A 22937-nucleotide genomic window follows, 5' to 3' on the forward strand; every position below is an offset into this window, starting at 1 on the left:
GGCCTCACTTTCTGGGCAGGAAAGGATTTGGGCCTGACTTGGTATCACAGGCCTGCATCCCATGTTGCATTTTAAAGGTCTTTTTCCAAAAGTGTGTGTGGGTAGGTGTATGGGAGGCTTCCACACTCCTCGTCCTGGACTCAACAGTGTGTGGGCGGGGGTGGGCGGGGCACAGAGTGGAGGGGAACACAGCTGCGGTAGCTACATTCACCCCGTGGGCCTCAGGGTTGGAGTCGAGGGTCCTAAGAGGCTCCCCATGCTGTTTTCCAAAGCACCGGTCCCGCTCCAGTTCCAGCCCTTTGCCATCTGCTCTTCACGGCCCGCCTGTTTCTCGGCCTCCCACACTACCCTTCGTCTTAAAGACTGCTTTCTCCACTCGCTGCCAGGCTTCCTGACTTCTCTGGCTCTCATAGTGGCCAATATGGGTTGAATCTGGGCTCCATCAGCACTCCTTGGCCCCGCTCATTCCTTCTCTCTTCCTCTCCTCCCTCCTCTCCCTCTCTCCTTCCTTTCCCCTCCCTCTCCCATCCCCCTATCCTCTCTCTCCTTCTGAGCTCCCGCATTCCGCTTCGCCAGCCGGCCGGCCCCTCCGGCACCATGCTCCGGCTCCTCCGGTTGCTGCTGCTACTGCTGCTGCTGCCTCCGCCGGGGTCCCCCGAGCCCCCAGGCCTGGCCCGGCTGTCCCCGGGTGCGCCCCCCCAGGCCCCGGACTTGCTCTACGCGGACGGGCTGCGCGCCTACGCGGCCGGGGCTTGGGCGCCGGCCGTGGCGCTGCTGCGGGAGGCGCTGCGGAGCCAGGCGGCCCTGGGCCGCGCGCGGCGGGACTGCGGGGCGCGCTGTGCGGCCGAACCGGGGGCCGCACTCCCCGCCGTGCTGCTCGACGCCCCGGACTCCGGGCCCGGCCCGGCGCAGGGGGCCTGGGAGCGGCTGCTGCTTCGCGCCGCGCTCCGACGGGCCGAGTGCCTGACCCAGTGCGGGGTGCAGAGGCTGGGCCCCGGGGGCGCGGCGAGGCTCCGCGTGGGGAGCGCGCTCCGGGACGCCTTCCGCCGCCGGGAGCCCTACAACTACCTGCAGAGGGCCTACTACCAGGTGCGGGAGCCGCCCGGGCCCTTTCCGGGTCCTGCCCCGACCCGCGCTGCGCTGCTACTTGGAGCTCGCCAGGAGAGGGCGGAAAGCCGGCGCCCGGGACTCCGGGTGGGGCTGGGGGGGGGGGGGGGAGGGCGGTCAACGGACCTCTCCTTTTGAGCAGGTCCCATGAAAACCACAAGTACCTGTTGCGGTCGCTGAGGGACAGCCTAAGGGAGAGTGGGAGCAAAGTTGGAGCGGGGCTGGGTGGGTTCCTAAGACAGGGTGGAAATAGATCGGAGACGGAGGGAAGGGGCCTGAAATGTTAGGTCTTCCTGAGACCTACGTGGGGTGATAGCAGCCTCTTCCTAGGAGCGAAGCGGAGGGGATGGGGGGAAACCCCACCGTTGGACTGGAAGTATTGGCGGGGGGGTGGGGGGGGGGCGGTGCGTTGAGTGTGAGCCTTTGCCTGGCAGGGGCAAAGCTGAGGAGCGGTGAGGCCGGACGTCTGGGGGGCGGGCCGCAGCTACTAGTTCAGTAGCTAATGCCTACGTGGCTGGGGAGAGGGGGGCGCTGGTCCCACACACCTCAGCTCAGGGTCCTAGAGACCTGCGGGTTTTACTGGCCGCTCAGGTCTCCCCCACTTCCCTACCGCACTTAGCCATCACTTGCACCTTATCTCCCAAACTGAGGCCCTGAGGTCCCTCTGCCCATATCGCACCCGCTCCAAAGTCTTGAAACCCCTCTTTCCTTAGCAACCGGACTCCTGAACTTCCCCAGGATACTGGTTTCTAGGGGGTCTGGAGGTTGAGAGATGGACAAGTCTTCCAGATGGTCTCGGGGCAGTTCCTGCTGTGCGTGTGGAATGGGAAGGCCAGTGAGGGGGCAGAGAGAGAGGTCTGACCCCAATACCTGAGGGCACTAACTTCCTCATCCTTCCCACTTCTCAGCTGAAGAAGCTGGACCTGGCAGCCGCCGCAGCACACACCTTCTTTGTAGCAAACCCAACACACCTCCAGATGCGGGAGGACATGGCCAAGTACAGACGTATGTCTAGGGTGCGGCCCCAGAGCTTCCGGGACCTGGAGACTCCCCCATACTGGGTGAGACCCTTTGACTGGCTGGGTCCATGGGGGTCACTGGGCTCTGACCTGTGTAGCTCAGGTGTCAGGAGATGCGTGTCCTCAGTAACCCTGGATGGAGAGTCCCTCTCTGGGACTTAGCTTTCTTCCTGAGGATCACTCAAGTCCCGTGTTCTACCATTCCGATCCTGAGACCCACCCTATATTCCCCAAGGTGAAGTGGGGTCTGGAGTCCATGCCCCAAATGAGACCAACGCCCCGTCCCTTCTTTCTACCCCCCAATCTTGTTTGGCACCCTGCCCCCAGGATCTCGGGTGACCGCCCACCCCCCTCCCCGACAGGCAGCCTATGACGATGGCCTGGAGCTTCTGGGGCGGCAGGAAGCAGGACTGGCACTGCCCCGGCTAGAGGAGGCCCTGCAGGAGAGCCTGGCCCAGGTGGAGAGCTGCCGGGCTGGCTGCGAGGGGCCTGAGGAGCAGCAAAGGGAGGAAGAGGAGGAGGAAGGGACTGGAGGCCAGGGGGGCCTCTATGAGACCATTGCAGGTAAGGAGCTGGGGGTTCGTGGTGCCACGGAGAGAGGCATCACAAGCTGAATGGTTCACCTGTGTCCTCTGCAGGGCACTGGATTCGGGTCCTACAGTGCCGGCAGCGCTGTGTGGGGGACACAGCCACACGTCCTGGCCGCAGCTTCCCTGTCCCTGACTTCCTTCCCAGCCAGCTGAGGCGGCTGCACGAGGCCCATGCTCAGGGTCAGTTGGGGAAGGGTGACTGGGGTTGGAAACAGGGGAAGTGAAGGTTTGCCTCTGATGGTATCCTGAGCCCCATCTCTGCATCCCTCCCATCTGTCTCTGGATCTCTAGTCGGTCAGGGCTCCGTGGGGACCATCACTTCAGGAGAACTCTCATTTGCTCTCCTTTGGCGCCGTGGTGGAAAGCTCGGGAGATGGGTCACAGGGCTCCTTCTGCCCTTGCTGCTTCTCACCTTCCTTTAATCTCTCCTCTCTTCCTCCCCTTTGAACTCTGCCTGTACAGCTCAGGTATGTTTGAGTAAGCTTTGGAAAGAAGCAATGGATGAGTGTGCCTGCCAGGGGGAATGGGGGCTCTGGAGTTGTTTGGCATTGGGAGACCACCTTCTCTGGCTCGGCCTCTGTCTCCCCGTCTTCTCTGCCTCTGCCCAGGGATCACTGCCCTTCTCAGTCTCTGGGCCCCGCCCCCACCCTCTTGCTCTGTCTCCAGTGGGGAATCTGTCCCAGGCTATGGAAAATGTCCTGAGTGTCCTGCTCTTCTACCCGGAAGATGAGGCTGCCAAGAAGGCTCTGAACCAGTATCAGGCCCAGCTGGGAGAGCCGAGACCTGGCCTCGGGCCAAGAGAGGTAACCCCCTGCTCCATCCTTACTCTGTGAGGTAACCCGAAATCAAATATACCTGCGGAGTCACCCGGACTCTGTCTCCCCATCTGGTCCACTACAGGCAACCCCAGATCCGCATCGGACTTGTCTCCACTCCCTGCCCCCTACTTCAAATTCTCCTTCCCGAGTCCATGTGCCAGCCATCCCCCTTCCCTGAACTTCACCACTCCTTGCCCCTGCCTTATGTGTCCTCCTGTGCACGCACACAGATGCGCGCACACACACACACTCCTCCCCCCACCATCCTCCTGCCTTAACTTCCCTGCCCCACTCTCCTTGTCTCACCCCCTTCTCCCTGCTGCCCACCCTGCCTCAGGACATCCGGCAATTCATCCTTCGATCCTTGGGGGAGAAGAGACAGCTCTACTACGCCATGGAGCACCTGGGGACCAGCTTCAAGGATCCTGTGAGTATCTCCCTTTCTCTCCATCCTACCCTTCATTGTGCCCCCAGGAGGAGGAGAACAGTGATGCCCTCCATTTGTTTCCCACCCTCCCTGGGAGGCTTGGAGAGGAGTCTGCATTCCCAGTTTTTCAGGGACAGAGGCAGGTACCTGTAGTAGAGGGCAGCTTTGGGGTCATGCAGGCCTAGGTGTTGGTCTCTTCTCTGCCATAAACAAGCTCTGGACCCTCACTCGCCTCAGCCTCAATTTCCTTACCTGTAAAATGGGAACATCACACCTGTCTCATGGGACTCTTGAAACCATAGCACTAGCTAGAAATTAGAGAAAGTTCCGTTGCTGCTGCTTTCGTCACTATTCTTTTTATTGTAGTCATACGAGGAAACGAAAGGGCAGAGTTTTGTTCATTGCTAGGATGATAGCATAAAGCAGGTTTTCTCAACCTTCTTGGCACCATTGACTTTTTTGACTTGATAATTCTTTGTAGGGGAGCAGAAGGGGGCTTTCCTAGGCATTGTAGAATGTTCAGCAGCTCCCTTGGCCTCTACCCAATAGATGTCAATAGCACTTTCTGAGTCATGACCATCAAAAATGTTTCCAGACATTGCCAAATGCCCCTGTGGGGCAGAATCTCCTTGTTTGAGATCCTCTGGTTCAAAGCATAGCCTCTAAAGCTAGTTTAGTATGTATGGATGGATGGATGGATGGATGGATTTTAAGAAGGCTCCACACCCAACATGGGGCTGGACCTCAGGACCCCAAGATCAAGAGTCGCATGCTTTACTGACTGAGCCACTAGGTGCCCCTCTAAAGCTAGTTTGAGTCTCAACTCTGTCACCGACTAGCTGTGTGATCTTGGGCATGTTACTCTACTTCTCTGTGTCTTAGAGTCTTTTTTTTTTTTTTTTAATGTTTGTTTATTTTTGAGAGAGAGACAGAGAGACAGACACAGAGCATGAGCAGGGGAGGGGCAGAGAGAGAGGGAGACACAGAATCTGAAGCAAGCTCCAGGCTCTGAGCTGTCAGCACAGAGCCCGACTCAGGGCTCAAACCCACGAACCTCAAGATCGTGGCCTGAGCTGAAGTTGGACACTCAACTGACTGAGCCACCCAGGTGCCCCTGTCTTTTTTTTTTTTTTTAAGTTTTATTATTTATTTTGAGAGAGACAGAGAGACAGAGAGAGAGAGAGAAAGAGAGCCCATGAGCAGGGGAGGGGCAGAGAGAATCCCAAACAGGCTCCACACTGTCAGTGCAGAGCCCAATGTGGGGCTCAAACTCAAGAACCGTGAGATCATGACCTGAGCTGGAATGAGGAGCCGGGACACTTAACTGGCTGAGCCACCTAGACACTCCTTAGAGTCTTCAACTGTAAAATGGGCACATTAAGACAAGGTGTTTCTTAAGATTGGAGCACCTGGGTGGCTCAGTCGGTTGAGCATCTGACTTCGGCTTGGGTCATGATCTCATGGTTTGTGAGTTCCGGCCCTGTGTCGGGCTCTGCTGACAGCTTAGAGCCTGGAGCCTGCTTCGGATTCTGTGTCTCCCTCTCTCTCTGCCCCTCCCCTGTTCACGTTTTGTGTCTCTCGCTCGCTCTCTCAAAAACGAATAAATGTTAAAAAATTTTTTTTTAATAAAAGGTGTTTCATAAGACTATTGTGGACATTAAACAATAAAGTTTCATGTAGTCCACTTTTGTGTATAAAGTTGTTAGAACAGCACCTGACAAATAGTTCTATGTAAGCAGTTGTTGTTGTTACAGAGTTTGGCCCAGCACCCAGGGCTCCTGACAATGAGTCTGGGGCTTTTCTCACCTCTACCTTCCTCTCTGAAAGTTCAGAGTCTAATGTCAGGGGTTCAGGCTGGATGTGGTGGGTGATGGTGCTTTTCCTAACTGTCCCAGGATTCCTGGACCCCAGCAGCTGTCATCCCAGAGGCACTTAGAGAAAAGCTCAGGTAGGAGATGCCCTGTGGTGGGAGTGGCCTGGCCTGAGCTGGAAGGTGAGGGAGGGGTCCTGGAAGGTCTGGATTGGCCTGTGCATCCACTGAGTATGTCTCTCACCCCTGAGAGAGGATCAAGAGAAGAGGCCTTGGGACCATGAGCCGCCACAGCCAAAGCCCTTGACCCACTGGAAGGGTAAGTTCCCGGGAGAGCAGGAAGCAGGAGAGGGCCCAGGGGCCGCCAGCTACTGCTGGGTCTGCCCCCAGGTGGCGCTCAACACTCTCTGTCCTGTTCCTTCCCCTGCAGATGTCCTCCTCCTGGAGGGAGTCACCCTGACCCAGGATGCAAGACAGCTGAATGGGTCAGAACGGGCCGTGTTGGACGGGCTGCTCACCCCAGCTGAGTGTGGGCTGCTGCTGCAGCTGGCCAAGGTAAGAAGACCTGTGAGTAGGCACTGTTGGCTAGTTAGGGACCTCAGGCTCAGCACACCCAGCCTGCCCCCTGTTCTGCCATCTCTGGTTCTCCAGGGGCCCTGCGCCTGCCACTACCTCGCCGCTGTGGACAAGTTCCCTTCCTCTTAGCTGAGGTGGGGTGGGTGGACCCTCTTTACAAAGGAATTTTGCTAGAAATGGATAGGAAGAACAAAACAAAAACCATGAAGGGATAAAAAAGGGTGAGTGTGCGGGCGAGGATTCCTTGATTAGCCGAGAGTTTAATTATCGGCTTGGCTGATAGCTTAGCAGACGCACAGGCGTCTTCTTCCATCCATTGTATCCCCTGCTCGTTTGGGTTGAATGATCCATATTCACCAGGTTGAGTCTCAGTGTGCCTTCCACACACACTCACTGAGTATCTGCTGTGCACTCAGAACTACTGGGTTACAGGGGGAGGTAGATGAACGTGGACCTGCCTTCAGGACCTCACTGCATAGAGAAAGAATCAGACACAGAGACACATAATTAGAGCAAGGGGTAAGTTTGCTACATGTACCCATCCAAACAGAAGCACCAAAATGCAAAGTCACAGAAGGCTTACTGGGCGGAGGGAGGTGGGCTGGCATTTGAGCTCAGTCTTAAGGATGAGTTAACAAGCAGAGAAGGGGAAGAAAGCCAGGCTGGAAGGGAGAAGGACAGGGGGTACTCTGGCAAGTGCAGTAGAGCACGGGAGTTAAGAGCATGGGACAGTGATTACCTGGGTGAGTTCACGCGGTGTATTTTAATGTCTCTGAGCCTAGTTTCTTGAGCTGTAAAACAGGGATAAAGGCAGTGGTTCTTTTAGGGTTGTTGTGAGGTAGTACATGGTAAAGGTGTTAGAAGAATATAAAAAGTGCTTAGGGTTAGCCATTATCTATTATCTATCTATTATCTATTATCGCTATATCAGGCTGTGGATCATCCAGAAGAGGTCCAGGGGAGAGAACCCAAAGGTGGAGGTACAGAAGAGACGGCGAAGGGCCTCCTGTACCCTACCAGGGAGTTTGTAGGTGGTGGACAGCTTATTGGAGAATTTAAGGAGGGGTTGAGCAGGGTCCTGAGTCACCATCCTGCAGAATTGGTAGATCCCTCTAGTGGCACTGTGGAGAATGCAGTGGGCGAGGAAAGTAAGGGGAGAGGCTTCTGGGGTGATGCAAGCATGCCACTGCCTTAGGTTAGATCTTCATTGCAAGGAAATGGAGCGAGGGGACAGATGAGAAAATATTTAGAAAGTCAAAGATAGAGAAGTTCAGGACTAAAGGATAGAGTCAGGGATAACTCCCAAGTATCGGACTTTCTTTCTGTTCCTTCATCACGCTGTATTCATTCAGGCCTCAGGACCTTTGCACTTACTATTTCTGCAGCCTGGAACATTTTCTCTCTCACATGTTGAAGTGGCTCCTTCATACCATTTGCTTTTTTTTTTTTTTTAATTTTTTTTTAATGTTTATTTATTTTTGAGACAGAGAGAGACAGAGCATGAATGGAGGAGGGGCAGAGAGAGAGAGGGAGACACAGAATCGGAAGCAGGCTCCAGGCTCTGAGCCATCAGCCCAGAGCCTGACGCGGGGCTCGAACTCACAGACCGCGAGATCGTGACCTGAGCTGAAGTCGGAGGCTTAACCGACTGAGCCACCCAGGCGCCCCATACCATTTGCTTTCAATTTGGATGTCACCTCATCAATTAGCTGTCCCCTAACCACTGCCTGGGTACTCTCAAGGTTGAAACCCCATTTTAATTTTCTTTTCTTTCTTTTTTTTTTTTTAATTTTTTAATGTTTATTTTATTTTTGAGGGAGAGAGAGACAGAGCATGCACAGAGGAGGGGCAGAGAGAGAGAGTCACAGAATCGGAAGCAGGCTTCAGGCTCTGAGCTGTCAGCACAGAGCCCAACACAGGGCTTGAACTCACAAACTATGAGATTGTGACCTGAGCCAAAGCTGACGCTTAACCGACTGGGCCACATAGATGCCTCCGTTTTTTTCTTTATACCACTTGTCACCATCTGAATTGATCTGGTTTGTTTATTCATTTATTATCTCAACATATGAACTGCATGAGAGCAGGGACCTTTTCATGTTCACAGTTGTGTACTCAGTGCCTAGAACAGTGCCTGACATATAGTAAGCACTCAGTACAAATTTGTTGAATGAATAAATACAAGGAGAGAAGGTTAGATGGCTTGGGTGACCATGGAGTTTATATGCAGGGTTACAGGTAGTGGTTTCAAAAAGCAACCAAAAGAATAGGTGTTAGGAAAAGGACATCCAAATACCGGGAGACCCCCAGGTAATGAGACTCGCATAGGTGGTTGGGTAATTGGGACTCAGCATCAAGGGTCCTCACGTTCTCCAAGAGTGTGTCAGGTGGGAAAAGGTCAGAGACCTGCTGTCTCCCCACCTTGAGCTGGTTGGGACCTTGCCTGACTATCAAACCTCCTGCTAGGGCCTTGTTTCTGGAGAGACTCCTGTATTATTAGCTCATCAGGAGTGAATGCTCAAGCCCTTCCTGCCCCGCTTCCCCAACAGCCCTTAGCCTCTCAGAGGCCCCTTCCCCACTGTAGGAAGCTCTCCAGCGTTCTGGGCGTAGAAGCCCCGGTGAGTGGGATTCCATATCTTTACCAGAGAGTGACAATACAGACATGAAGATAGTCATTCTGCGTGAAGGGCAGCAGCTCAGGGAGGGGGGCCACCAGAGAACCTTGGGGGCTTCTAGCTTCTTGCAGGAAGCGGGAGGATTGGAGGAAGGTCTTGTATCCCTGTGGGCAGTGAGGTGGGAGATAGCCTGGGACCCAGGGAGTGTGACTCCACAGCCGACTCTCTCCCTCCACAGGATGCCGCTGAGGCTGGAGCCAGGTCTGGCTATCGTGGCCGCCGCTCCCCTCACACCCCCCACGAACGCTTTGAGGGGCTCACAGTGCTCAAGGCTGCACAGGTGAGAGGAAGCCCCCCTGCCCTGGTCTGAAGCCCAGAACCGGAGAAGAGGGTACGCAGGAGGCTGGGAACCTGGGCCTGGGCCTCTCCTGTGGAAGGGCTCTCCGGAGACCGAGAGTACCCGAGACCTCTGCCTAGAGTTGGGGGTGGGGTAGGCGTTCTGAGACGTAGGGACCTGGGTTATGGTCACAGAGCCAATGGAAGGGGCAGTTTGGGCTGATGGACAGAGCCGGTTGCTGAGACTCCAAACCCGTGGGTGGAGAGCAATGGAAGTAGGGCAGGGGCTGGGTCTGGGCTGTCCTTCCATGGTCCCCTCCTTTCCCGCCCTTCCTTTCTCCGCTTGCAGCTGGCCCGGGCCGGGGCCGTGGGCAGTCAGGGGGCTAAGCTGCTTCTGGAGGTGAGCGAGCGCGTCCGGACGTTGACACAGGCCTACTTTTCCCCGGAGCGGCCCCTGCATCTTTCCTTCACCCACCTGGTGTGCCGGAGTGCCATAGAAGGTAATCGCCAGGGACCCCAGCTGTTCCTCCCCAACCTCGAGCCCCTGTTGGGCACTGCACACCCTCAGCAGCCCCCGCACTCTGTGGGTTTTCTGACTCCCCTGCCCCGGTGAGGGCCTGGCTGCTTGGCCCGGCAGTGATCCCCTGAAGCCGCAGGCAGGGTGGGTGTGGATGGCAGTGGATAGGCCCCGGGGGTGTTCACCAGGCCCCTTTGCTTCCCAGGAGAGCAAGAGCAGCGCATGGACCTGAGTCACCCGGTGCACGCAGACAATTGCGTGCTGGACCCCGACACTGGGGAGTGCTGGAGGGAGCCCCCGGCCTACACCTATCGTGACTACAGGTGGGCGCCCCCCACCCCCAGGGGTCAGGCAGGTGGGCCTGGGTTGGGGGTCTCACTGCCTGCTGTCTCCTTCCCTTTCCAGTGGGCTCCTCTACCTCAATGATGACTTCCATGGTGGGGACCTGTTCTTCACAGAGCCTAACGCCCTCACGGTCACAGTAAGCGGGGTAGGGGGTGTGGGGGTGTCACAGGGAGCCCAGCTGTGGACTCAGGATTCAAAACAGAAGGTTCCCAGAGGCAAATGCGGGGAAATGGCCTGGGGCCACCTTAACTCTTTCCTTTCCTGGCCTCCCCAGCCCTTTCCACCACTGGTCTGTGTTCAGGGGCTCTCTTAGAGGTTGATTACCCCTCCTCAGGGGATCTCGAGTGGCCCCTCCACACCCTGCCTTCAGTGTTTGCCTCACCTCCTTAGGTAGAGTGGGTAAAGCACAGGACCCCCAACCCTATTCCAGGCATAAACCAGGGGCTAGAACTGGGCAGAAGGAGAGGGGCAGTGAGTTTTCATCATTTATTCCTCCATTTTACCCACTTAGCTTCTTCTCCACTAATGCCAGCTACTGATAATCCAAGGCCTCCTTGAGGTGGAAAAATGTCCCCAAGATCCTTATCCCCAGTACCCAGAGTCTGGTACTGCATTCGCACCCTCAGATTGCATCACCCTGGGTCCAAAGGGTTGGGCAGGGGTTGGGAAGGGACTGGCAGGAGGCCCTCCATGGAGGCCCCTTTTCTTTACCTCCCAACTCCTCTAGCCTTGGTCTGGCACTTGTGCTCCTCAGGTTGAGGCTGATTTCTCATTTCCCCCAAGATAGGCCCTGAATTCAGGAATGGGAAGTGATGGGTAGGAGAGCTGAACATTTTGTGCCCCTGCCCCCATCCTGCTCTAGGCAGTCGGGGCCAAGTTCTCTGAGAGCACCTATCCCTGGAGCTGAACCTGCCCTCACCCCCCAGGCTCAGGTTCGTCCTCGCTGTGGACGCCTCGTGGCCTTCAGCTCTGGTGGGGAGAATCCCCACGGTGTGTGGGCTGTGACGCGGGGACGGCGCTGCGCCCTGGCACTGTGGCACACCTGGGCACCTGAGCACAGGGAGCAGGTGAGGAGGAGCAGGAGCAGGAAGGGATGGCCCTCCTGGTGTGTGAAGGATGAGGGGCAGGGGCTGAGATGCCCCAGGGAGGGTCCTTGGGGCAAGGCGATGCAGGGGATTGGGCCAGACTCTCCTCTCCACTCCCTAGGAGTGGACAGAAGCCAAAGAGCTACTGAAGGAGCCAGAGGAGGAAGAGGAGGAGGAGGAGGAAGAGGAAGAAACGCCAAGCAGAGACCCTTCCCCAGAACCCCCCAGCCGCAGGCTTCAGCGGGTCCAGGACAGAGTTGGGAAACCACCCCGGGTCCGAGAGGAGCTGTGAGGGACTGAGCCAGCTCCTTGGGGAGGTGGCCACTTGACTTGTGAAGGGCCACCTTGATGCCAGGACCCACGAGAAGCCCCCATGTGATGAGAGCAGAACAGCGAGCTCTCTGTCCCTGCACCCCTACTCCCTTGGGGATCACGAGGGCTGTCCAGCCCTGGACTCAGAGGACAGTGCACAGACGAGCCTAGAGCTCACGAGGCCTGGCTGATGGACCTCCAGCCCTAGGACAGACCGAGGACACTATGCCTCCTTGGAAAGAAATGGCAGGGATAGGACCCGACTGCTTCCAATGTGGAGGATGAGAGGGAGGATAGCCCAGTGCCCTGTCCCAGCCTGTAATAAAGAGCTGAAGGTCCCTCAGCCAGGGCCCAATGGAGTGTATCACAGTTTCTCTGGTGTCTGCAGAGGGGAGTGGCTGTGGCTGGCCTGGGAGGAGACAGGTGTCTTTGGGCCTCCCAGAGGCGGGGCCACTCAAAGCCTGTGATTTGTCAGGGAAATCTCGGCCACCTGCTCCCCGCATGCAAATGGACCTAAACCCCTGACAGCTGCTCCTTGGGCCTCCAACTCTAAGCCCCGTCTTCCCTCTCTGAGCTTGACCGAGACATAGGGCAGCCTGATCCCTCTGGTTCCAGCCTTCACAGCCCCAGCAGGACTCCGTGAGTCATGGGGGCAAGGAGTGGGCCAAACCCCAGATGGGAGCGGGGTCGGGGTTGCTCCCCGCTTCCCACCCTTGGTCCACTCAAAGCAGGGACAGGCCCGTCCATCTTCCTCTCTGGATCCCCTGTGCCTTTCCCCACCCCCCAGGATCAGACCCAGGGGCAGCTGGTTGGGGTTTGTTGAGAAGAAGGATTATCCAGATCAGTCCCTTCTAATCTCAGCTCCTGCCTGCACCCTCCCCATATTCACCGTAACCCTCTTACCCCCCTTCCCCACAACTCTGAACTAAGAGTCAAAATCTTGGGCATTGACGATGAGCCACCTCTCACCCTCCTATTCTGGCTCCTGGACTGGTTGCTAGGCAGGCCCTGACTGCCACGATCATCAGCGTTGGTGGGGGCAAGGGCCTGGCGGGGTGGGGGGTGGGGGGGGCTGGAGCTGTGGTCGCTTCTGCTCTTCTGCCCCCCTCCCAAACCCCAAACTTTAATCCTCACAGCTTTGCTCTAATCCCATGGGGCCTGATGCTCTTATCTCTGCCTACAGGGAGACTGGCCCAGGAAGCACCTCTCAGCCCCTCTTCCCTCCAGGGCTTGTGAGGGGCTGCTCCTCTCTATAGCCCCACATCCCTGTTCCCACCTACCCACCGCCCCAGGCTGGGCCCAAGTCTCTCTGGAAGCCGCACACCTCCCTTCCTGCCCTCTCCGCACACCGTTGCCAGCTGATTTCATTTGCCTGACGTCGTCGTTGTCGTTGCCCTACCCTTCTCTGTCAGTGCTCCCCCTGATCGCCCCCCCCAGAGTTGGGGCCAGGCCAGGCCAGCTCCTCTGGCAGCAGAGCCGGGGCAGGTGACGGGTTGGCGTCGCAGCTGAGGGAGTGAGGAAGCGCCTGGAAACCTGGGAGAGGTCCAGTCCGAGTCCAAGTAAGAGGGGGCTGGCCTGGCTCGGCTGTCTGGGGCTGGGGGCTGCAGGGAGGGCTCGGGCAGGGCCGGGCTTGGCTGTGCAGGGCTCCAAACGTGAAGGGGCTGGTGGGGCAGTGGTGCAGGCCACCCAGTCGTCTATTTCTTGTAGTGGGTTCCAGCCCCTGAGTCAGGTGCGGGGGAGAGGACAGAAACGTGGCCTGGTGGGGACCCCCCCCTACGCTTACCCCTTGTTCCCGACAGGAGCCGGAGCTACCCCTCAACCTGTCAGCCATGGGGGAAATGGAGCAGCTGAGGCAGGAAGCGGAGCAGCTCAAGAAGCAGATTGCCGTAACCCCAGAGCCCTTCCACAGGGGGACCCCAGAAAACATGGAACCGGGGACACGAGGGAGTGTGGATGGGGGTGGGGGGGAAGGGGGCTGGATTTACTCTTGAGTGACACCTTAGAGAACCCTGACCTGGAAGTGGCCAGAGACTTTCTGAACGTGGATCTCAAATTTGAGATGTCCCCCAAACCCTAGAGCCCCGAAGCCCACCTACCTCAGAGGCCCATGCACCCACTACCCTCACCTTGTGTTGATGCTCCCCTGATGTCTGCTTCTCCACCCGCCCCTCCCCAGGATGCCCGGAAAGCCTGTGCTGACATTACTCTGGCAGAGGTGAGACCTCCTGTCCTACCCGCTAAGGCAGGGCCGGAGGGCACGGCAGGGGAGGGGAGGGAAGCTCCCTGGTGCCCAAGCTTTAGTACAGCGTGTCCCTAGAATGAGGAACCACATTGATTAATTCATTCAACAAACATTTAGTGAGATCTGCTGTGGGCCGGCCCCTTACTGGAAGCTAAGAATGCAGATGATGTCCCTGTCCTCACCCATAACACAAGAATGATCACATGCTCTCACAGGGTGGTGAGGATGAGGAGAGGGACGGTGCTTTGCAAATCACAAAGCCCTTATAGACCAGTTACTAGTTTTCTAATCGTGTCCTTCACCAATTCTAAGGGCACATCTTTTCACATTGTGACATCTCTGAGATCAAGATGCGTCCAAAAATAGATGATGCCTTACATTTATAATGGGCAACATGTTTTCTTTCTCAGTGATACCTAGAGGCCTGGTGCTTCTTGGAGTTGGTGGCACCTTATATTGGATTAAATATGTTAATAGTAAGAGGGAACATTTACTGAACACTTGCCGCGAGCCAAACACTGGGCTAAGTTGCTTAGATACGTAACTGCGTTTAATTTTCATGACGACACCATGAGTTGATGCTACAAACCTCATTTTGCAGATGAGGAAACAGGATCAGAGAGGGCGAGTAACTTGCCCAAGATACCAAAGCAAGTAAATGACAGGTCAAGGCCACTGACTTGAGCCTGAGCCTAAATCTAGAAGCTGGATAGAATTTAAGAGACATAGGACCACAAATTTCAGGAGGTGCCGTTCAGGGTCATGGGGCTGCCCTGGGTGCCCAGGGAAAGAGATAACCATGCTGCAGGTGTTGTATGGGACCCAGCTCCCAGTGACTTGGGACCGCGAATGTGTGCGTCTCTTCCCAAGTCCGTGTGTGGTGACTTCACACTGGCAGCTTGAAACTGGTCAAGGTGGGACTATTTACATGACAGAAATCATTCTCTCTTGTCTCCTCCTCCCCCATCCCGCACTGGAGAGGTGCTTGTCAAACACCTAGTGACGTGCCGCTAGCCATGCATGGTCTCTCCCACATCAATTGAAGCCACTCCAAGGCAGAGACTTATTTCTCTAAGGCTGGAGGCCTGACCCAGAGCCTGGCACAGAACAGAAACTTGTGCAGATCAGTGGTTGCGACACTGACATCTAGGTAGGTGTTCTACTCACCCTGATTTCTAGTGCCCCCTTTTCCACAGCTGGTGTCTGGCCTAGAGGTCGTGGGGAGAGTCCAGATGCGGACAAGGCGGACGTTAAGGGGACACCTGGCCAAGATCTATGCCATGCACTGGGCTACCGACTCCAAGTGAGACTCGAGAGGCACCCAGAGGTCGGGGGCGGGGAGGCAGGAAGGAGAGGCTTGGGTGACATGGGGTGCTCTCTGCCCAGGCTGCTCGTAAGTGCCTCGCAAGACGGGAAGCTGATCGTGTGGGACACCTATACCACCAATAAGGTAGCTGCCCCCCACCCCTCCATCCCCCTGTCCTTCCTTTGGGGCATTCGTTGTGCCTACCCTCCCCTGCCCTCCCCACCTGGGAGCTCTGCTCAGGTCCTGCCTCTGCCCACCCTCCCACAGGTGCATGCCATCCCCCTGCGCTCCTCCTGGGTTATGACCTGTGCCTATGCCCCGTCAGGGAACTTTGTGGCATGTGGGGGGCTGGACAACATGTGCTCCATCTACAGCCTCAAATCCCGTGAGGGCAATGTCAAGGTCAGCCGGGAGCTGTCTGCTCACACAGGTAAGTGGGAGACCCTCTCTTCCAGTCCCTGTTGCGAGAAGCCCAGGGAAGCCCCAGCACCAGGGTGCTGTGGGCCTGCAGCCAGGGCGCTGTCTTGACCACCCCCAGGTTATCTGTCTTGCTGCCGCTTTCTGGACGACAACAACATTGTGACCAGCTCCGGGGACACCACTTGGTGAGGACAGAACACCGTGGGTGCCGGGGCTTGGGGCGCAGCTCTGTCCTGGCCTTTCTGTGACAGTGTGACAGCTTCCTCTCCTCCGGCAGTGCTCTGTGGGACATCGAGACTGGGCAGCAGAAGACTGTGTTTGTGGGACACACAGGGGACTGCATGAGTCTGGCCGTCTCTCCTGACTTCAAACTCTTCATTTCGGGGGCCTGTGACGCCAGCGCCAAGCTCTGGGACGTGCGAGAGGGAACCTGTCGGCAGACATTCACTGGCCATGAGTCGGACATCAACGCCATCTGCGTGAGCCCCGCTCTGCACCCCAGCTCCCGGGAACCCCTCACCACACCCAGCACATGCATCCTTCATCCCGGCCCAAGCTCCCTACCCCTTTCTTTTTTAACTTTCCTCTTTGGCATAAGTTCAACTTACAGAAAAGTTTCCAGAGTAACCAAAAAAGTTTCTGTCTACCCTTCACCGGGATTTACTGCTAACACTTTACCACATTTGCTCTATCATTCTCTCTCCGTGGAGGGAGGGAAGGAAGCATGGAAAGACAGACAGACACATACACCTAGATGTGGCTACAGATACATTTTATTAGTTTTTTCCCCTCGGTCTTTTAAGAGCAAGTTGCAGATTATCATGACTCTTTACCCCTTAAATACTTCAGTGCATGTTTCCTAAAAACAAGGCCATTTTCTTCTGTAGCCACAGTATAATTCTTAAAATCAGATTTAACATTGACACGATATAGTCTATCGTCTATATTCAAATTTCACCACTTATCTCAAAAATAATAGCAACGGTTTGGCTTTGTTTTGTTTCTGTCCAGGGACATGTATTGCATTTCCTTGCCGTATCTTTTCAGTTACCTTTAAACTGGAACCTTTTTTCTACTTTTGTCTTTCGTGACATTGACATTTTTGAAGAGTACAAACCAGTTTTCTTTAGGCTTTCCATCCATTTGAGTTTATCTGACATTTCATCGTGATGAGATTCAGGTCATGCATTTGCACTTGGCCCCGTACTTCCACGCTCTGATCCAGCCTGGAGCCCGGAGTCTGGGACAGACGCCGCCCTTCTAGCCATGTGACCCTGGGCAAGCTGCCCGCCCTCCCTCAGCCTCAGGCTGTCGCCTGCAATGTGGAAATAAAGCCTGCCTGCCGCGCTGTAGTGAGGGGCAGGTGAAGGGTGTAGGGGAGCCGCTGGCATGTGGCTGGCGTGGGATAAATGTCAGCGGTGAAGAGCGCTGGGGGACGGATAGGCAGAGAGGCTGTTCTGGAGGCACCAGGGCAGGAGCCAGGGAGAGAGCAGGAGAGGTAGCGGGCTGCCCAGGTCTGAGTCCTGACCCCCTTGCCACCTGTACCCTCAGTTCTTCCCCAACGGAGAGGCCATCTGCACAGGCTCAGACGATGCCTCCTGCCGCCTGTTTGACCTGCGGGCAGATCAGGAGCTGACTGCCTACTCCCACGAGAGCATCATCTGTGGCATCACATCCGTGGCCTTCTCCCTCAGCGGCCGCCTGCTCTTCGCAGGCTATGATGACTTCAACTGCAACATCTGGGACTCCATGAAGGGCGAGCGTGTGGGTAAGGGCCGCCCCCGCCCCCCCCCCCACTTCTGCCACCTCAGCTGGAAGGACCTTCCTACTAGCTCCCTTCCTTGGGACCCTCTCACCACTGTTCCCTAATTCCTGGATGACTCTGAGCTCTATCCCTAGAATCTAGTCCCCCTTGGCTCCCAATCTAGGGCCATCTTCTCTAGTGGCCCTTCTCCACCACCTAATGAGATAGCTGCTTCCCGTGAAAGGAGCTTCTGTGTCACCCCAGACCTGTGGACCTTGAATGTCCAGTCACTTCTGGATTTCCAGGGCCTCTGCAGTTTCAGGGGCATCCACTGAAGGAAAGGGCAATCTCAGGAAACTGCAAGAAGCCCCATCAGGGAGGTCTAGAGTGACCTGAGGGCCCTGACCCCAACCTAGGGGCTTTATCTAGGACCACCCTGGTCTGAAGTTGAATCAGATGGGGTGGCTTCTTCTCTTGGGAGAGGCCACGTGCTGAATGAAAACAACACTGGCCAGAGGGTCAGGATCCAAATCTGAATTCTGTCCCTTAGGCTCTCAGGGCCCTCGGGCAAGTCACTTCTCTCTGGGCCTCAGTCTCTTTATTTGGAAACAGAGTAATGAGACTAAAGAGCTACCTCCCCATTTTCTAGGGCCCATCAAGTTGCCCCTGGCTTTTTTCACAGCACACTGACACTGCCAGCCTTCTCCTGTCCCTCCCCGCCCCGCACCCCGCCCCGCCCACCCTCCACAGACATTGGCCTTGAGAGATATCCTGCCCCTTAGGGCTAATCCTCTTTCAGTCCCCACCAGGGGCTCAGAGTCCATGGCCAGTCTAACCTAGAATTCCTACATGTGCACATGAACTGTCTGCCAAAGCAGGCTGACTCCTCTCCCTCTTTCTCAGGCGTCCTCTCTGGCCACGACAACAGGGTCAGCTGCCTGGGGGTCACAGCTGACGGGATGGCTGTGGCCACTGGCTCCTGGGACAGCTTCCTCAAAGTCTGGAACTAAGGAGGCTGGAGGAGGGGAGGTAAAAGGCCACGAAGACACAGCTGCCCCTCCCCTGCCCAATTTTTTTCTAAGGTTTCTTTAAGTTTTCTCTTCTATACCGTAGCTGCCATTCCCACCCAGCTTTGTCCCTTGAGGGCGGTGGGGAAAAATGGGGAGTCTGCCTTTGGGAGGCATTATCAGGGACACGGGGGCAAAGAACTGCCCCATCTCCTCCCATGGTCTCCCCTCTCCACGGTCCTGCAGCTTCTCCCTTAATAAGCAAGGACAACTGAGCCCTCCCCAGCCCTTGGCAAGCCTAACAGGCTTCCAGTCTGAGGCCCCAGGCCCTAGAATTCCTCCCCCCCCAGAGCCACTACCTTTATCCAGATCTGGGTGGCAGAGAGCACTCAGCCCTGTGACTATGGCTCTGGCACCACTAAGATCCTGTCCCTTGTCTCCTTCATGATCTCTCCCTTTTCTACCTTCTTTATTTCTCTCCTAAAGCACCTGCAATAAAGTGTACAGGCCTGGGATGTCTGACTTCTGCCCCACTTCTGTTCCAAAAAGATGCAGGTCTAACTCAAGTAATAAAGCATTATAGGTGCAGGGATGAAGGTTGGGTACCAGACAGCTTGTGGGCAGAGTAGGGTGGAGGCAGAAGCCCAAGCCTCACAGAGAAGGCCTGAGACAGGTCAGGTGGAGAAGGTGCTCACCAGGTGGCTGGGGGAGCATACACACAATAGTTGACTACAACCTGCCTATGGTGCGTCTCTACAGGAAGGTTATGTTGAGAAGGAATGGGGTTATAAAAGACCCTGAATGCCAGGCTAGGGTGTAGACTTTATCCTAAGGGCAATGGGGAACAACTGAAGAGTTTTGAGCAGAGTAGTTTCACGGTCACGTGCTTCTCAGAAAGGTCACCCCTCAGGCGCCTGGGTGGCTCAGTCGGTTAAGTGGTCGACTCCTGATTTCAGCTCAGGTCGTGATCTCACATTTCGTGAGTTTGAGGCCCACATCAGGCTCTGTGCTGACAGCGAGGAGCCTGCTTGGGATTCTCCCTCTCTCCCTCCCTCTGCCCCTCCCCTGCTCACGCTCTGTCTGTCTCTCAAAATAAATAAATACCACTTAAAAAAAAAAAAACTAAAAGAAAAAAAAAAAAAAAGAAAAAGAAAGGTTGCCCTAGCAGCGGTGTAGGTTGATGAAAAGGTGAGAGTCGAGACTGGAGAGAAACAAGGCAGGAGGTAGATGGCAAGAAATGCAAGAGCCATAGGACAGGGGGCAGGGAAAAGGATGGGGAAGAGGTTAAAGAATACAGAATCACCAGGATTGAGTGCCAAGTGCCAGGATATGGGATGTTAAGAGGGAAGGATTCAAGATAATGGCCAAAGTTCAGGTTTGGGCAACTGGGTGGATAACGCGGTTATTTACAGGGATAGAGAGCAGGGGATGAAGAATAGCTTTGGGGGCAGCAGGGGCAGGGAGGGCGGATTACAAATTCAACTGTAGACAAACTACCTGTGAAGTGCCTGGGGCACTTGGATAAAGGTCAGGGTTAGAGAGATCTGGAAGTTACTAGAATATAAGAAAGTGATACCTAAATCCCTAGAAGTGAACACCTAGAGAGAGCAAGAGGAAAAGGCCAAGGACAGAGCCCCGGGGGAACACTAGGATTTAAGGGAAGTGTATAGAAGAGGCCTGGAGGACAGGGAACACAAGTTTCTCAGGCTGCTTTTCTACATACAGAAGCCCAGCACACGGTTTAGGCATAACACTTAAAAGCATAATTTAAAATCACTTTCTTTAATATACAAGAAACACACGAGACACAAATAAAGCCTAAGAAAGTGCTCGGTCCCCCGAGTTGGTAGTTTAGGGGGAGTGGAAGACAACGAGCCTTTCCAGTCTCCCAGGGAAAGAAGGGGCTGTGAGGACACAACATCACCAGGCCCCTGGTGAACCCGGTGCTGGGGCCACGCACGGCCTAGTTCTCCACCAAGTTTGGAAAGTGCTGATTTTCCTTGTCCTGGTCCTGGCCCTGCTCCCACACTCGGCCTCCGGTTTCCAGAAGTCGTCCAGTTCCCAGAATGGCCCCTTCCTTTAGTGCCCTAGCATTTTCACTCAGGGGAGGAGGCCGCTTACCCTGCCAAAAGCAGTGTGTGAGTTGGAGGAGGGAGGGGGGTTGTTCAGGACAGGGAAGATTGGGTAGAAAGGACTCCCACCCTCTACCTCTCTATCCTGGGGTTCCTAGTAACAGCTTTCACCCTCTCTCCTTTTACCTGTCGTGGTGTCAGAGTTCCGGGGGAGTTGTCATCCTGTAGGATGGTGAGGGGAGATCTCCCTAGTACCTTGCCATTTCCTTTCCGTCTATTGTGCTTAGAACCTAGGGTGGGTAAGGAGTTAAAGCCAAAACCCAAATTAGGGGTTTACAGTTTATTCCTCCTACACTCATCCGTGGACATTATCCCAATTTCTCTTCCCTATCCTTGCCCTTAGGTTCTGTACCTGAAGATCGGGGAGTCTCAGGGTCTCTTAAGGGCTTGTCTGAGCCCTGGCTGGCCGTGGGGGGTTGTGAGGGCTGTCCTGCTTCCTCCTTGGAGGACACCTGCTTGGAGGGGAGCTCAGTCTGGCTCCAGAGTGGCATCCGGTCCTCAAGGGAAAACTGGGTGCCCAGAGGCAAGTTCAATTCGGAAGGTGAAGTTGCCTCTAGGGGCAGAACAAGCTCTGGAGGACGATTCAATTTGGAGGCTTCTTTCTCAAAGACTTCATTCAGCTGTTTCGCCAGTGGGCTTGGGGGCTCTAAACAGAAGTCAAGTGAGATAGTGACCCTATGATACAAATCATTCAGCAAGAAGAATACATATAGGAACTTTAGGACTCATGCTCTAGTGGGTGAGGGATTGATTGGGAAGAGAGAAATCGAGGGAGAAAATGTTGAGAGAAGAGTGAGATTGGCTCAATCAAAAGAGGCTCCTTTGAGCAGGAGCTCTGGGAAAATGGCTTCATTGGCCCAACCCAAGGGTGCTAGGTGACAGCCTTACCAAAATTCCCTGGGCCCACCATTTACCTCCGCTGCTGGTCTTCATAGGTGTCCGTGCAATGCCAAGGGTAGGAGAGCGGGGATCTGAGTCTTGGGCCTCATTAGGACACTCCAACTGCTCCCCTGCTGGTAGGGTTGGCTGTGGAGAGCTCTCCACCTGGCAGAACCAAAAGCTAAAACAAGTCTGGACCCCGACTCTTCTTCCCTCCCAGGTCTCTAGCCCCAGGTTGATATTCCAGGCAGGTATTGCCAGGGCCCTCAGGCATTCAGCCTACCCCAACCGGATTAAGAAAGTGGAAAATAAGGTGTCAAATTAGAGGGAGGAGGAGGGTGTGAGGGCTTTCTCAGAATCAGGTTAGGCAGAGGCCCAAGAATTCAGACTCTGCCCCCGCCCCTCCGCCCCAGAGTACCTGGATGGGAGTGCGCAAGATGCCGGCACTAGGTGAACGGGGGTCCGCCACTCGAGCCAGAAGCTTGTTGTGCGGCGGAGGCCGCGCCGGAGTGACCGGGGAGCTCTTGGCTGAGCCCATCTCAACCAGGAGAAAGAAGGTGGGGCGGGGCCCGGCCCGGGGCGAGGAGGGGACGCCTGTGAGAAATGACTCAGGTCTCAGCCATTACCGCGACCGCGTCCGATCTCTTGCCTCCAGACCACCCGATCTTCCCTGCTCCCAGCTCAGGAACCTCCCCGCCGCTGGGCCAGAGGCCTCTGTGGAAACAACGACTGTTGCAGCTGACAAGCCAGCTCCTTGCGAGCCTGCTGGGCCCTCTAATTTATTAATTTATTCCAATCACTTACCGGGCCCCAATTCCTCTTTGGGATGCACAGAAGCTCGAGCCTCAACTCCCGACGCCGAGTTTCAAACCTCCCGCCACGCCCCCTGCCTTGACTCTATTGGTTGAGCCGACGCAGACGCCAATAGGCCCCCTATATGAGACCCGCCTCCTACGGGGAGGCCATTGGGCTCGGAAGACGTCTGTCATGAGGACAGTGGGGCCAATGAGCAGCGGCCTGGCTTGCTCAAGGGTGACACCTCCCTGAATACGGGACTTTTGTTCCGCCACCGGCTGCGAGTTGTCCATCGTGAGACTCTGAGGAGTGCCAGTCTTCGGTTTTCAGACCTCCAGCTTCGGAACCAAATGATTTTATGTAAAAAATAGAATCATGAATTATGACGCTATTATGTACATATCTGGCTGGCGATGTAGTTATGAAGGTTTTTCTGAGGCGAGATGGTAATCCGTATTGGTCGACGGAGTTATCAATCACTCGACACTAACCCTCTCAAACTCCGCCTCATTGGACAGCCCCTTTTCAAATAAAAAGACTACAACTGCCCTTCTATTTTCCGATTGGACAAGACCCAGGAAAGTTTCTGGGATTGATTGGTTTAAACAACCGTCAGTTTCTGCTCTGATAGAAGGCACGCGAAAGGACTGTAGGGGTCCCAGAGTACAAGCGTCCAAAAACTCCCGGACCCACCTCGCTGCTCTACATGCGCTCTGCCCTGGAAGAGTGGGATTGGTTCTTCCGACCATCGGTTGCATTAGAAGCGCTTTTCATTGGCGTTACTCAAGAGTAGGGCAGAGGGCGGAGCACTAGTAGGCAGGCTGCGTCCAACTGCCATTCTCGCGCGTCCTCCTT

At 55.5% G+C, this 22937-nt stretch overlaps 3 protein-coding genes across 7 annotated transcripts; 2 read left to right on the top strand and 1 right to left on the bottom strand.

Moving 5' to 3' along the window:
* Positions 1 to 218: 218 nt before the first annotated feature.
* P3H3 (prolyl 3-hydroxylase 3) lies at positions 219 to 11900 on the top strand. The gene is made up of 15 exons (XM_043561859.1): positions 219 to 1089; positions 2016 to 2168; positions 2489 to 2690; positions 2765 to 2896; positions 3383 to 3519; positions 3872 to 3961; positions 5857 to 5909; positions 6023 to 6090; positions 6202 to 6326; positions 9201 to 9302; positions 9648 to 9798; positions 10021 to 10138; positions 10221 to 10296; positions 11087 to 11227; positions 11367 to 11900. The coding sequence occupies exons 1-15, from the start codon at positions 598 to 600 to the stop codon at positions 11535 to 11537; spliced, it is 2211 nt and encodes a 736-aa protein (XP_043417794.1). The 5' UTR covers positions 219 to 597; the 3' UTR covers positions 11538 to 11900.
* Positions 11901 to 12005: 105 nt separating this feature from the next.
* Positions 12006 to 18791, top strand: GNB3 (G protein subunit beta 3). Of its 2 annotated transcripts, XM_043561863.1 has the most exons (10): positions 12006 to 13116; positions 13357 to 13443; positions 13734 to 13772; positions 14996 to 15102; positions 15186 to 15249; positions 15373 to 15535; positions 15644 to 15710; positions 15803 to 16004; positions 17077 to 17293; positions 18173 to 18791. In XM_043561863.1, exons 2-10 carry the CDS (start codon positions 13387 to 13389, stop codon positions 18277 to 18279), a joined length of 1023 nt encoding a protein of 340 aa, XP_043417798.1. In that variant the 5' UTR covers positions 12006 to 13116; positions 13357 to 13386; the 3' UTR covers positions 18280 to 18791. The 2 variants fall into 2 exon arrangements, with proteins under 2 accessions (XP_043417798.1, XP_043417797.1); XM_043561862.1 differs by having other exon boundaries at positions 13357 to 13772.
* Positions 18792 to 20042: 1251 nt separating this feature from the next.
* Positions 20043 to 22887, bottom strand: CDCA3 (cell division cycle associated 3). Of its 4 annotated transcripts, none has more exons than XM_043561867.1 (6): positions 22776 to 22887; positions 21706 to 21881; positions 21323 to 21452; positions 20761 to 21054; positions 20535 to 20638; positions 20043 to 20398 (listed from the first exon to the last, which is right to left on the bottom strand). In XM_043561867.1, the coding sequence occupies exons 2-6, from the start codon at positions 21823 to 21825 to the stop codon at positions 20240 to 20242; spliced, it is 807 nt and encodes a 268-aa protein (XP_043417802.1). In that variant the 5' UTR covers positions 21826 to 21881; positions 22776 to 22887; the 3' UTR covers positions 20043 to 20239. The 4 variants fall into 4 exon arrangements, with proteins under 4 accessions (XP_043417802.1, XP_043417800.1, XP_043417801.1 ...); XM_043561865.1 differs by lacking the exon at positions 22776 to 22887 and adding an exon at positions 22092 to 22216; XM_043561866.1 differs by lacking the exon at positions 22776 to 22887 and adding an exon at positions 22092 to 22185 and having other exon boundaries at positions 21706 to 22001.
* Between the last annotated feature and the right edge of the window lie 50 nt (positions 22888 to 22937).

The sequence above is a fragment of the Prionailurus bengalensis genome, chromosome B4, assembly GCF_016509475.1.
Source record: "Prionailurus bengalensis isolate Pbe53 chromosome B4, Fcat_Pben_1.1_paternal_pri, whole genome shotgun sequence".
Classification (NCBI taxonomy): Eukaryota; Metazoa; Chordata; class Mammalia; order Carnivora; family Felidae; genus Prionailurus; species Prionailurus bengalensis.